This window comes from Meles meles, chromosome 2 (genome assembly GCF_922984935.1).
Source record: "Meles meles chromosome 2, mMelMel3.1 paternal haplotype, whole genome shotgun sequence".
NCBI classification, from domain to species: domain Eukaryota; kingdom Metazoa; phylum Chordata; class Mammalia; order Carnivora; family Mustelidae; genus Meles; species Meles meles.
The window spans coordinates 7,865,968-7,880,232 of NC_060067.1; the positions used below are offsets into that span (position 1 = coordinate 7,865,968).

The 14,265-nt window shown below is 44.1% G+C and overlaps 1 protein-coding gene across 1 annotated transcript in view; it reads left to right on the forward strand.

Moving 5' to 3' along the window:
* The first annotated feature begins 10,908 nt into the window (after positions 1–10,908).
* Positions 10,909–14,265, forward strand: part of BTC (betacellulin) — a 52,276-nt gene continuing 48,919 nt past the window's right edge. Inside the window, exon 1 of the mRNA XM_045997178.1 lies at positions 10,909–11,250. Within this exon, the coding sequence (XP_045853134.1) occupies positions 11,187–11,250 (64 nt within the window). The 5' untranslated portion in view covers positions 10,909–11,186. The remainder of the gene's footprint in view (positions 11,251–14,265) is intronic.

Genomic DNA, 14,265 nt, shown 5'->3' on the forward strand with positions numbered 1-14,265 from the left:
AAAGGGTTCACTCTTTTAGCTTCTCAAGCCTTATAAATATGACTGTTTGTCCGTGATATGCCTTTGAAAGCCTGTCTTCTTTCAATTGGGGCTACATAGATGATGCTCGTCTTTCTCTGTGTGGCCATAGCAAATGTTAGGTTTGCACAGTTGATTTCTCCCATGTTTTATTTTGTTTCAACTTTACAACCGATTTCACCTTGTGAGTTAGAATTACATACAAAGCAGCAATTCCCCCTGTCTCTTCCTCTGTATTTTGAAGACATACAATTTTTCGGGAAGTCAAGTGGAGAACTCATTAGATACGCTGTTGTTTCCACATGAGACCTCCAGCAGGTAGCTGGAGGACCGAGCTCACCCACCACTACTATTTGAGCTGTTAAGGTCATAGTCAATGATTTACTCTTCTGGGTCATTGGAGCTGAAGAGTGTGCTCAGGGTTCAAAATCTGAACATACCATAGCATTGCTCCGCCGCAAATCAGCTATGTGACTTGAGGAAACTTACTTCTGTGTTTTCATTTCCTTATCAGAAATGAGAATGAAAATAATGTATAATACACAGTATATTTGGTGAGCACTTAGAAAATTAGTGCCCCCGTGTACCCGAATGTTTATAGCAGCAATGTCTACAATAGTCAAACTATGGAAAGAACCTAGATGTCCATCAACAGATGAATGGATAAAGAAGAGGTGGTATATATACACAATGGAATACTATGCAGCCATCAAAAGAAATGAAATCTTGCCATTTGCGACGACGTGGATGGAACTAGAGGGTATCATGCTTAGTGAAATAAGTCAATTGGAGAAAGACAACTATCATATGATCTCCCTGATATGAGGACGTGGAGATGCAACATGGGGGGTTAGGGGGATAGGAGAAGAATAAATGAAACAAGATGGGATTGGGAGGGAGACAAACCATAAATGACTCTTAATCTCACAAAACAAATTGGGGGTTGCTGGGGGGAGGTGGGATTGGGAGAGGGGGAGGGGGTTATGGACATTGGGGAGGGTATGTGTTATCGTGAGTGCTGTGAAGTGTGTAAACCTGGTGATTCACAGACCTGTACCCCTGGGGATAAAAATACATTATATGTTTATATAAAAAAAAAGAAAGGATAAATACCCAACTTTTGTAGCAACATGGACGAGACTGGAAGTGATTATGCTGAGTGAAATAAGTCAAGCAGAGAGAGTCAAGTATCATATGGTCTCACTTATTTGTGGAGCATAACAAATGACATGGAGGACATTGGGAGATGGAGAGGAGAAGGAAGTTGAGGGAAACTGGAAGGGGAGGCGAACCATAAGAGACTATGGACTCTGAAAAACAACCTGAGGGTTTTGAAGGGGCGGGGGTGGGAGGTTGGGGGAAACAGGTGGAGGGTAATAGGGAGGGCACGTATTGCATGGAGCACTGGGTGTTGTGCAAAAACAATGAATACTGTTACGCTGAAAAAAAAAAAAGACAAGAGAAAAAAAAGAAAAACAAGAAAGTAAGTGCCCCTAAAATGTTTAGAATAGTCCTGGTGCACAATAAGCATCACTGAGTGTTCACTGTTCCTATTATTCCAGCCGAGGGATGAGGCATTTCTGTACCTTTAACTGAAAAAAAAAAAAAATTTTTTTTTTTCCTCTCCTACCTATGAAGGGGAACTATGGAATGACCAGGGATGACAGGAACATTTGTCTTGTCCAGAATGAGTGTACCATAGCTGGGTAAAAAGAGATGCTCCATGCGGCAGAATACCCTCATATCAGATGTGTTTATCTGGGTAATCCCAGCACTTCCTCACATCCTGTCTGGTACAAGGTAAGCTTTCAGTATCTATTTGAGGAACTGGATGAGAGGAGTGAAAAGGTTTTTGGGGACAATTTTGCCATTACATGGATTAGGAAAATTTTCTCAATCTGTCCAATTGTTTGCAAGATATTCTCACAGTAATGTTAACTTGTATTCCTCCATCTCTCCTTTCCTTACTGTTAATGCTTTCCACCATGTTTCAGAAGCTCAGCTTTTTTTTTTAAGATTTTATTTATTTATTTGACAGAGAGAGATCACAAGTAGGCAGAGAGGCAGGCAGAGAGAGAGAGAGGAGGAAGCAGGCTCCCTGCCAAGCAGAGAACCTGATGCGGGACTCGATCCCAAGACCCTGAGATCATGACATGAGCCGAAGGCAGAGGCTTAACACACTGAGCCACCAAAGTGCCCAGAAGCTCAGCTTTTAGGACCTGAGATTCCCACAGAGGCATATATCTTGATCTTTTCTTCTAAAAAAACCTACTTCCTTTTAATATCCCATACCAGTAATTGCACCAAATCTTGGGATAACGTAGAAGCAATCTGGAGTATCATCATCTTAGTTAATATTAAGTATTTAACAATGTGACAACCACCATGCCGTATGCCTTCTATGAAATCTCCCATCTAAGCCTCATAGGAACTTTATGAATAGGTTCTGCTATAATTTTCAACTTAAAGATGGAAAACTTCGGGTTTGGAAAAGTTAAATTATTAGCCCAAAGTCACATGGTTGATAAGGCACTGTGCTAAGATTTGAACCAAAGTTGTATCCTTTTTTAAGATTTAAATTTCAAGACTGCAGTATTCCTCACTTTAACTTTATAAACTACTTTTTTTTTTTTTTTGCTAATAACATCAGCACATATAAGACATTGTGGTCTAAAAACTCTTCTAAATTATTTTCTTCACAGAATTTATAGTGGTGGGTTAAGGGTTGGTCTCTTACATTCATCTCTAGGGGCTGCTCTGTACATCCCTCTGTACTACGTTCTGAAGAAGGAACGTTGAGGTGAGTCAAATATATGGGGTCCCTCAACATTCACAAGGGAGCCGCCATGCTAAGAGGTGAAGATTTGAGATTGAGGAGCAAGGGGTCAGTGGTGTTGTTTCCTTCATGGTACTATGTACTAGTTTGGAGAAGACTTGGACTTATAAGACCAAGATATGGTACAGAGTAAAGGAGATGGAGAGCTGAGGGCAACTTTGCCCTATTTCTGGGGGAAATGGCTTTCTTGGTCCTGGGCTTGGTCTCCTTACTTCCTCTTAAAAACTGTCTGGTAAGATTCAAAGACAGGATCAGGATGTGACCTAGAGAAAATGTATGAAAGAGACAGTTACATCTATCATCCTTTAGTTTCACTATGCTCGGTTCTTAGTAAGCTCCCCAGGACAATCTGCTAACAGAGTAACCAAATGATGAATCAATTATTGTACCAATTCAGTTGGCCAGGAATTTGCTGACATTTGATATATTTTCCTTTGTTTCCACATTTAAATTTTTATAGTACCTGTCTTTTTCTTGAGAACTAATCTAGAAGTTGGAAGGCATAATAAATTTTCTAGACTTTTTTTTACAGCTTTTTCAGAAACTTTGCTTCCCCATTAGTCATTGAGATTATTCCTGGAAGGTCCTCTGAATTTTAGTTACCTGGATTTGGAAGATCTCAAACCCAGATTCATTGAGCTTTACAGAGCCCTACCTTTTTTTTTGCTGTAGTCTATAAAGTTGGTCTAAGATTTCTAAGAAATTTAAATACTTTTCCACTGGGGCTGCAGTGGTAGGATGTCATACCTTCAGTGCAGACCTCCCACATTCAGGCTCAGGTGAAGAAGGAAAGTTGATCAAGGGCCTACAAGATTCCATTGTCTGGAAGTAGGGCACCACCCTCAGAATACAAGGATGTAGTTACCAGTATTATGTCCCCTCTGACTTTATTTTACCTCCACAGCTTGCGAACGAAAAGGGAGGCCTGATCTTATGTTGAAAAAAGTCTGGAGTTCTGAACCATAGCCCCTGAGAGGCCTATTTATGTCACATGCCATCCCCGTGTCCAGAAGCAAGTCATTTAACTTACTTTAGCCTTAGTGTTGTTGTTTTTTTTTTTTTTTTAATCTTTAAGGTGGGAGAGGTAACACCTTGTAGGGTTATGATGAAAATTAAATGAGAAAATATAACAATAGATACTTTGCATATCATCCACGCAGAGGAGGCTTTATAACATCAGTCGCAGATACTCACACTGTTATCTTAATCAGGCTCATCTTAATCAGGTTTTACCTGAGTGAATAGTGGGCAGAGGTGAAAGGCCTGTTCTCCCCAGGTTCATCTCTACCCCAGCTAGAGTGTGGAGTTACTTGGGTTTGCATTTTCAGTGAAATCCTGTAGATCTTTCTGCTAATGGAGGACTGGAAGAAAGTGTACCATACACTTTCTTTTTTGACCCTACAGGTCAAAGTGCGCCATAAACAAAATGAAGAAGGGTGAGCAAAGATTGTCTCGACTCTCCCTCCCTTGAGCTTTTACTGGGATCTTTCTCCCTTCTCTCCTTCCTTTGTCACAGAGAGCTGACCTAATTTTTGAGACTAACATCCCAACTAGTAGTCTTTAATGATGCTTTATGTAGCAATCAGAAATTACTTGTCCCATCTCACCTTTTGTACGGAATTAGTTCATTGAAACTAAGGTGGTGATAAATGGTATTAATGCCTCAATGCGTTAGCTTTATCAGGGAACAACTTTGAACATTTTATCAGCCTCTCCAGCAATTTTATTCACTGGAGAACATAATTTTAGTGAAGGCGAATTTTAGCAAACCATTTGAGTGCTCAGTTGGGGAGCCCTGAAATCACAAAGCTGAGTCACCAGAGGATCTCTTGAAGGAGTGCTGCCCAGACTAGAGGGTAAACTGAGTTTATGATTTTGAGTCCGGGGTGCCTGGGTGGCACCCTCTGTCCAACTCTTGGTTTCCTGTGATCTCAGGGTACAGAGATCAAGCCCCGCATCAGGCTCTATGCTCAGCGGGGAGTCTGCTTCAGATTCTCTCTCTCCCTCTGCTCTCTCTCTTTCAAACACATAAATGAATCTTTAAGTAAAATAAAATAAAATAAAAACCTCCTTAAAAATAATTTTGAGTCCAAAAATGCCATGTTTTATCTAAAGTATATTGTCATTGATAAGATGCACCATTATTTTAGGACAATTAAGGAGAATTCTTTTAACTAAAAAAATTTAAACTATGACCAATGCTTTCTTATTACTTAGAATTTTAATTTTACCCTAGTTTAAAGAGATATGTTAGTTTTATTTAGACATGGATTCTTAGTATACGTGATATATATATATATATATATATATACATAGTTGTTACTATATATATTAGATTATGTATACATAAAAGGGAACAAGTAATAAGTGAAATAAATTGTTTAATATATTTCTGAGACTTTGTTTTGAAAATTATATTTATTTATTTCACAGAGATCACAAGTAGGCAGAGAGGCAGGCAGAGAGAGAGAGGAGGAAGCAGGATCCCTGCTGAGCAGAGAGCCTGATGTGGGGCTCGATCCCAGCACCCTGAAATATGACCTGGGCTGAAGGCAGAGGCTTTAACCCACTGAGCCACCCAGGCACGCCCCTGAGACTCTTTTAGTTCCAAGTCCTACTGTTCCTAATCACTCTCAACTTTGAAATCATTGGTATTTTTGTCTTTCCACACCTTATTTTCCTTTCTGCCTTTAAAAGGGTTGGGGATGTCGTATTACTTAAAAGGATGTTCCCTTTGGTCTACAGGATTTTCTTCCAAGACTTTGAGACTATGCACAAGCCATGGCAACTTCCCCATAGCCGTGGCCTGACAGCAGCCCAGATCCAGCCCGATGTCAATGATGGGAAGACATTAAAAAACTATGCCGCTTAGGACTGATAAATTCTAAATTCATAATGATTTTTAGGGGTAAATGTTTACATTTTAAATATGCATTTTTTTCAGTCCATGAAGTTAAATGAGAAATAATCACAGTATTTCATGCTTGTGTCTAACTTTATTTTGTCAAAGAAGGGACACCTGGGTGGCTCAGTGGGTTAAAGCCTCTGCCTTCGGCTCAGGTCCTGATCCCAGGGTCCTGGGATCGAGCCCCACATCAGGCTCTCTGCTCAGCGGGGAGCCTGCTTCCCCCTCTCTCTGCCTGCCTCTCTGACTACTTGTGATCTCTATCTACCAAATAAATAAATAAAATCTTTAAAAAAATAAAAAATACATTGTCAAAGCATTTTCATACATGTTATCTGATTAAAATTTCAGCCTAGAACCAAGGTTAACAAGAGTATCATTTTCTCTGATGGTAAATAATGTCTTACAAAACAACAAATCAATGTGATATGGATTCACACATGTATTCTCTCATTAGAAGAGATAATAAAAACTTTCAATATACCAGGAACAGAAGACAAAAATTGCAGAATATTTTGTATGCATGAAATATTTCCTAAGTCACTTGTGAACATTTTATATGAGTTTTAACAGTTTATTCTTCTAAAGACTTTTTTATTTATTTGGGAAAGAGTGAGAGGGAGACCATGGGTGGGGGAAAGGGTAGAGGGGGGAAAGGGTAGAGGGAAAGAGAGAAGCTGGCTCCCCACTGAGCACGGAGTTAGACTTAACATGGGGCTCCATCCTGGGACTATGAGAAATATAAAAGCAATTTAAAGCCATCATTAAAAGAACACACATGGTTATATCTGAAAAAACTTAAACTCCAAGGATTATTATGAAGTTAGGACATAACTGAATTGTTTGTGGGAATCAGAAGAGCCACTAAATTATATTGAGATTAAAAACAAATACCCTGATATTTTACCTTAAAATGAAGGATAGATGAGAAACTTTCATGGCACAAGGATAGATATCACCTTCTATACTAATCCACCCCTTGAAAATACCATTCCGCTTCCATGAAAGATCTTTTTAAAAAATTATTTCAGACTTAATTCTCCTCTCCTTCCCAGTTTCGCTGCTTCTGACTTCGTACTCTCTCCTTTTGCTTTCCTAAGGGGTTGGAGGAAGAGAAGGGAATGAGCATCTAAAGCCTGGAAGATCCATATTCTACTTACTTTTTTATACGCTCATTGAACATTAATTTGTTCGACTTAAAAGATTAATTTATTTTTCTGGACTTTGGAAAACTAGAGAGTTCATTTACTTAAACCTTCAAAACAGTACTTTCTGTTTACTGTTTAACAAATTATCACACCCTGGGTCATCTTGGTCTCTAAATAGAGTTGAAAGAGAGAGGAGGGATGAAAAGGAGGGAGAAGAAGGTCAGAAGAGTCTAAGGGAATATGAAGAGGCAGATAGTGCCCAAATCTCCTGAACTTTAGGCTCAGTGTTTCTTTCCCATCAGGGCTTTTCTGGGTGCTGTTTCCTTCCATCCACTACAACTCTTAGTACGAGAGGGGTAGTGAAGGAAACCAGTTCCTACTTTCTATGTACCTATAAATGGGTTTTAATAGCAATAGGACAGCTGTTTGCACTGAACAATTTCTAATATGTGAGATTTTTGCCTTAGAGAGATATATCTTTGGGAGCCGTAAACACTGCAAATCATTACCATCACATTTTATCGATGAGGACACTGGGCTCAGACAGATGAGTCATTGTGATCCATGCGTTTGGTGGCCCAGCCACAATCTGAACAGAATGAACAGACTCCCAAACCAGTTGTACGTAATATTCCACTTCTGTTGTCTTACCTGGAGGAGTGTCTGGGACCATGGAGGAGGGGGTGAAGCCATGATGGTAGGTTTATAGGGTTGGGATATCTAGGGCCTTGCCATATTAGAGCATTAAAATTGTGCCACTTAGGTGTTTGCCTACTTAGCCTACACTAGGCCAACATAAAAGCCCAGATTTTTTAAAAAATCAGAAGTTATCTTTTTGGCGTATATATGAATATATGGCATATATATGGGTAAAGGAAACAATCACTATGATGAGCTAAAACTAATAGGTGTAACATCGTAGAGAAGATTATAGCTTAGATTCATTGGATTTGTATTAAGCTGCCACTGAAAAAATACAGCAAGTCAAACACATTGAGGCATACATATTAAACAACAAAAAAGGATCCTTCGGAAAGGTGGGTGGGGGACGGATGAAATAAGTGATAGGGTTTAAGCGTACACTCGTCATGATGGGCACAGGGTGATGTATGGAAGTGTCCAATCACTCTACGGTACGCCTGAAACTAATAGAAGCCTGTATGTTATCTACACTGGAATAAAAATAATAAACTTAATTTTAAAAAGGATCCCTGAAAGACTGAAGAAGAAGGTTTAATAAAAAAGATAAGGGGGAAAAAACAAAAACAAAAACAATAATCCCCTCCTCCCAGAAAAACTAGATTGTAAAACGAAATCATCCGAACACAGCTTTCAGGAAGAGATTTTTCACTGGTTTTCCTTAGAGACCAGTTCAGGGATTTCAAGTGGAATATTTGAAAGCTCTCTACATACATCGTGCTTTTAATTTTTAATAATCTACAATGCAAAATATTATCATCATTCCAAAATATTATTTTTTAAAATTTCTTTAAAAAGATTTTATTTATTTATTTGAGAAAGAGAAAGCACAAATGACGGGGGCGGGGGGAGAAGTAGAGGGAGAAGGGGAAGCAGGCTCCCTGCTAAGCAGGAAGCCCCATGTGGGACTTGATCCCAGGATGCTGGGATCATGACCTGAGTGGAAGGCAGGTGCTTAACCCCCTGAGCCACCCAGGCACCCCTAAATATTATGTTTTAAAGAGCTTTTCACCCTTCCTGTCTCTTTTCCTTCACTCACTCTTAGGGAATTAAAGAATATTAATGACTACTAGGAAGCCTTCCTGTGCTACTGAGTGCCTTAAAGCAACAGGTTGGAGAACGCAGGCTGACCTTGAGTGAATACATTCCGAAATTTTCCCTTCTACCACATGTGTGTCTGCTTATGTGTTGTGTCCCAGAAATAACCACAGACTTATATTGTCCTGTCCAGAGGCGGGGAGGCGTGTTCCAGCTGGAGGCCGCTCTGTGTGGGAGGAGATGCATGTTGCAAAGACCTTCCAAAGGAATCCACTCACGCTTCATACCAGATTTGGGAGGGCTGGTTTTACCTGCCTAAAGCTGGCACATGCAAGACGCCTTCAAGCAATCCCTTGTCTGGGGAGAGTGGGGATACCAGTCCTCCCTTGTGACTTTGGTGCAGTTTCGACCCACTCTTTCCTTAGTAACAGCTCAGCTTAAAATCTAAAACCTTGAGACACACCCCAGTTCCCCGAATGAGGCCACAGAAAGGTCAGACTCTCCCAAAGTTTGTAGTTGGATCACAGATTTACCTTCCTCCGTGAGTGAATGAATTGAGAGAGAGAAAGAGAGATGAGGAAGAGGAGGAGGAAGAAGAAAGGAAAAAAGGGAGAGGGGGTAGGTAGAAAGGAAGGGAGGATAAAGGAAGTGGCTTGACCTCGAGACTCCAATGCCAGGAAATTGGGAAGCCATATTCTCCAGAATACATATTTTATTTCTGGCATTCAATAAAGCCCCTAGGAAAGGCTATTAATTTATCTCTATATTAAATTACACTCGTTCATACTCTAGTGGCCTAAAAAAGTTAATTTGCTATTTGAATGGCGTGAATGATGAACATTTACATCAAGTCCGGGCACTTTACAATATACCCAACAAACATTTAGACTTACTTACTTATTCATTTATTGTCTAGGTGTGCTTTATTTTTTATTAGTATCCGTGGGAAAAGAAGATAGTTATGTTCTGCTGCGGAGAGCAAGACAGCTCCTTGATAGGGTACCATCTCAGAGAGAAAGATGCTTTAGCATAGGGCACCAGAGGGAGGAAAGAATATCAGAAAAGAAAAGGGAGAGAAGGGGGGATGATGTCAAATCTCTTGCCTTCTCTGCACTTGCCCTTTTTATTTGGAATGTAGTAACCCTCTATCCCACAACCTTAGATTTCTCTAAACCCCATGCCTACCATATCGATGTTTTATGAGCTGTCATGTGAGGGCTAGAGCGGGACTCGGGAAATTAACAGCTGATTTTTATTCTCCTGGATGTATCAGTTGCCTGGGGCACTAAAATAATATGAATTGGTTTTGAAATGAAATGTCACTTGTGGAAGAAAAGTGCATCATAATTTGTTTAATTTAAACAATGGGGAGGAAGGGACAGACATTTGAACTGCATTTCATATATTAATGAATGTTTATTGGACTTTTGGATACTATAGAAATACAAGTCTGGACTGGGGGACGGGGGCGCGATCACATAGTGATCTTGCAAGAGGAATATGGACCAGCATGAAAACAGCTGTGCCCTTTAGTTATTTTAGAGGCAGATTATATTAATCACATAAGGTAACATTGGATGTTGCTTCTCATCTTTGAAAGCTGTGAGGGTGCCCTTGTGTTCCAGAAAATGCTTGGTGCAGAACCCTTGGATCCCACCTCTCCATAAAGAGGAGGTGCTATGAAGGAGAGAGAGTGCTTGGCAAGCCACAGGCCAAACACATTCTCCTTATTTTTATAGATCCAATGTAGTACAAGAATTTATGAAATAAAGGAGAAGGCAATGAATCAAGGAGTAAATGGGTACATAAGAAAACAAATGAAATTGCTAACGTAGCTCTTGGGGAGCTCAACTCCCAGATATGCAACAAATGATGTAGATAAAGGAAAGACTTGTAGGTTGTCAAAGCCCTAAGGTTAATCACACTGAATGTTGGCTCCGGTCCCTCGCAGACACCAACAGTTGGTTGAAATAATGGAAGCTAGAGTTCAAGGCACGCGTGGGACTTGAGGCTCCCCCAGCGCCTTGCAGGAGCTTGGAGGAGCTTAGAGCCCAAAGCACCGCTCGCAGGCCCGGCCCCTAACCACCCTCGGGGGTATTCCCTCCGCTACCTAAGTACCTGGCTCAGTCCCCAAAGGGGAGGGAAGCGGAGAGGCAGGTGGGACCCAGCAGGGGGAGCGGGTGAGCTGGCCCGAGGGCAGCTCGAGCACGTCCTCGAGTGTGGGTGTGGGTGTGGGGCAACTTGGGTGGGAGCAGCGTGGAGGCTACCCCGACCGAGTCCCGCGCCTCGAGGCTGGGGTGTGTGCAGGAAGAGCGAGGATAAATAGGAGGCTCCCTCCGCCCGGGCTGCACTCCCGGAGCCGCCCGCGCCCCGGGTGTTGCCTGCCCAGGCCCGGGTGCCGGGCAGAGAAGTAGTTTCGTTTCCGGCTGGCCCGAGAGAGTAGTTTCCAGGCCCGCCCTCGGGGCGCCCGTGGCCGGGGAAGGGGCGCAGGAGGAGGCAGGGGACTCGTCCAGGGGCAGCCCGGCCCCGCAGCGTGGGGTTGATGGACCGGGCCGCCCCGGGCAGCGGCGCCGGCCCCCTGCCACTGCTCCTGGCCCTCGCCCTGGGTAAGTGGCGCGCCGCACGTCGGAGCCCCCGCAGGACAGTCGGCCGCGGAGTGGCAGGGAGCGCGGACCTGGGAGCGCGGACCTGCTCCGCGCGCACGTCTGGGCCCCCGGGGCGCGCTGGGGGCTGTCAGGGCCCAGGCGGAGCTTTCTGACCCCCTGGGCGAGCGCGAGGTGCAGGTGTCGGCTCTTGGCACCTATAGGGCTGCACCTGTTGGGGCTGCCCGAGGGCGGGCGGGATCCCGCGGCCCCGCTGCTGGCTCAGGTGCCCGCGAGTGAGGGGGTGGCAGCCGAGCCCGCCGACGGAGGAGGGGCAGGGGAGCCCGGACGGAGAAGGACAGCGGGGGGAGGCAGAAGGGAGGGAACCCGGTGGCTGAAGATGGGGCCCGGGAGTGCGGAGGACGGTGGAGAGCAGTTGGCGGGTGTGTGTGGGCCTTGGGTGTGCGAGAGATGGGGGGGAGGCAGGAATGGATTAAGACCCCCCCCGCCCTTATGAGGACAGTGGGGAGGAGCCGGAGGAGAGTGGAAGGCAACTCCTGAGACCTTCGTCCCGGGCTGCTGAGAGGGCAAGGGAAATGGCCTATTTTACGGGGCGCAAGATCTAAGCAATGCGGAGATGTTTTACTTGGAACTTCTTCCTTCCTGTTTTAGGATGACGTAGGGAGAGAAAACTTTCCTTGACTGAGAAAAAGTACACTTGGGCTGTTCGGTTCGGGAGCTCTGGGTGCGGCCCGGCCCGAGGGCGGAGTGGGGGGCTGGAGGAGCAGGACGCCTGGACCCGCTAGAGGCTCGCCTGCTTCCTCGGGAGGCGGTGTTGGCAGAGCGCACGGGACCGCAGGTGCTGGGGACAGGTCCTGCAGCTGGATGTGGGGAGGGACCAAGGAAGGCATGCAGGTGGGCAAATCCTACCACGTCAAGACATGCCTTCTACATCATGATCATTTTGAGGCAGGGAGGGGAAGGGAGAAGCAATATTTTGTAGTTTTAGCTGGGCTGAGGGTAGGGGCCCCTGGGCTTGAGGCGTTGATGTGGGAGCAGGGGAGTCTCCACAGCTTTAAGTGTCTCCATGATACCACCTCTACCTTCAAGCCTGGGAACGACTGGATTTCTCCCGTGTTTGGGAACGAGCTGACACCTGTGTGGACACTTTCATCTGGCTTTGGGCCTTGGAGTAGAAGCGGTGGCTAAATGTGTCATGACCTTGGTTGGAAGTGGATCTGACTTAGGGCCCTGATTACAGAGAAGGGACTGATTGAAGGAACCCAGCAGAGAAAGAAGTGAGTGACAACTAGTAGGGGCATCACGTGGAGTCCAAAAAAGAGTCATACGTATACGGAGAGAGCCTTAGGTCCAGAGACAGTGCTGATGTTCTGGGCTACATTACTGGGAGGAAGCAGCCGTTTTCTTCCTCCACCTTGTCTGGATTTTCCAACAAAGTATTGATTGAAAATCTCTAGTCAGCAAGATGTTAGAGTATATGGGGATAGGGCTGGGAAGAGGGCTCAAGAGGTTCCTAGACGTGAGGCCTGCCTGAAGGATGTTATGCTGAAGTCCCCCTGGGTGGCTCAGTAGGTTAAGCGTTTTCCCTTGGCTCAGGTCATGATCTGGGTGGGGGGAGGGAAGTCCTGAGGTGGAGCCCTGTGTCAGGCTCCCTGCTCAGCGGGGAGTCTGCTTCTGCAGTTCCCCTCCACTCCTGCTCTATCTCTCTCACCCAAATGAATTAAATCTTAAAAAAAAAAAAAGATGTTATTCTGAATTTGGGAATGCAAGACTAACCAATATGAAACGGTAAGAGAAACATTCATTAAAACCAGACAGAGAAGGGCCAGCTCACCAGGGAGGATGGAGCAGCAGGAAAGTTGCATGAAAGACACGAGGGGTGCCTTGACACTTGGGTAGGATTTGAAATAGGCAGGAGAGGCCAAGGATACAGGGTGCGGTGTGGGGCAAGGGGATGGAGCTGGGGGCCAGAGGACCTGATTGTCTCAGATATAATCCATGGACTAAGAATAATTAAGGCCTAGATAAGAGCACTGTGGCAGCAGAAATGTCACAGTAGATGTGATGATTCCAGGTTGATAGATCTTTCCCCTTTACTATCACGTACTGCTTTATGTTTTTCTCTAACCGTGTCACAAGGCAGAAAGGAAAAGACAAAAAAAACTCCAACCCAATTTTATTGCACACTCAGGGTAACCTGATTGGGCAACTGCCCTGTTGAATGTTTGGCTTAGAGAACTGAATTCAGTCTCCAGATGCCCTAAGAGCCCCACTGCAGGCAAAATCCCGAAGGATGTAATCCGTTGGCATCCGTGGTACCATAAAGTGTTTCTATTTCTCTCACACATGCTTGACTTTTCAGTCTCATTCCTGAGTTAAATCACAGGTTAAATGTTATTTACTTTTTGAAGAAAATGTGAGCAACATACAGTGTGATACACTAATGTGTGTGTGCGTGTGTGTATGTTTGTGTGTGTGACAGGGGAGGGGTGCAGTGGGAGAGGGGAGGGCCTTGAGATCAGGCATGCAACAGACAGGAGACCTGGTTCCAGCTCTGCCATTCTGTGACTGAGATGTCCATAAATGACAACTTTCTGGACATTGTTTTTCTCCTTTGTAAAATGAAGGAGCTTCTTTAGATGAGCCTAAGGCCCTTAGCAACTTGACATTGTACTCATCTTTAAATAACATTTCCACTGGGAAGTTCAACAGAAATTTTTGAACACTACATAACTTTCATTTACTTTGTAATGGGATCTTTGTTTCATGCAGAATTTATCATAATAGAGAGAACCACGGATGCCTATTTCTTTGAGAAATATGGTAATCACACAATAACTTTGGGGCCCCTGGGTGGCTCAGCTGGTTAGGCACCCAACTTTTGATTTCAGCTCAGGTCATGATCTCACTGTTGTGGGATCTAGCCCAGCTTCCTGTTCCAGGTTCAGCAGGGAATCTGCTTGAGATTTTCTCTCCCTTGCCCTCTGCCCCTCCCCCAGGTCCTGTCCACTTGCCTGT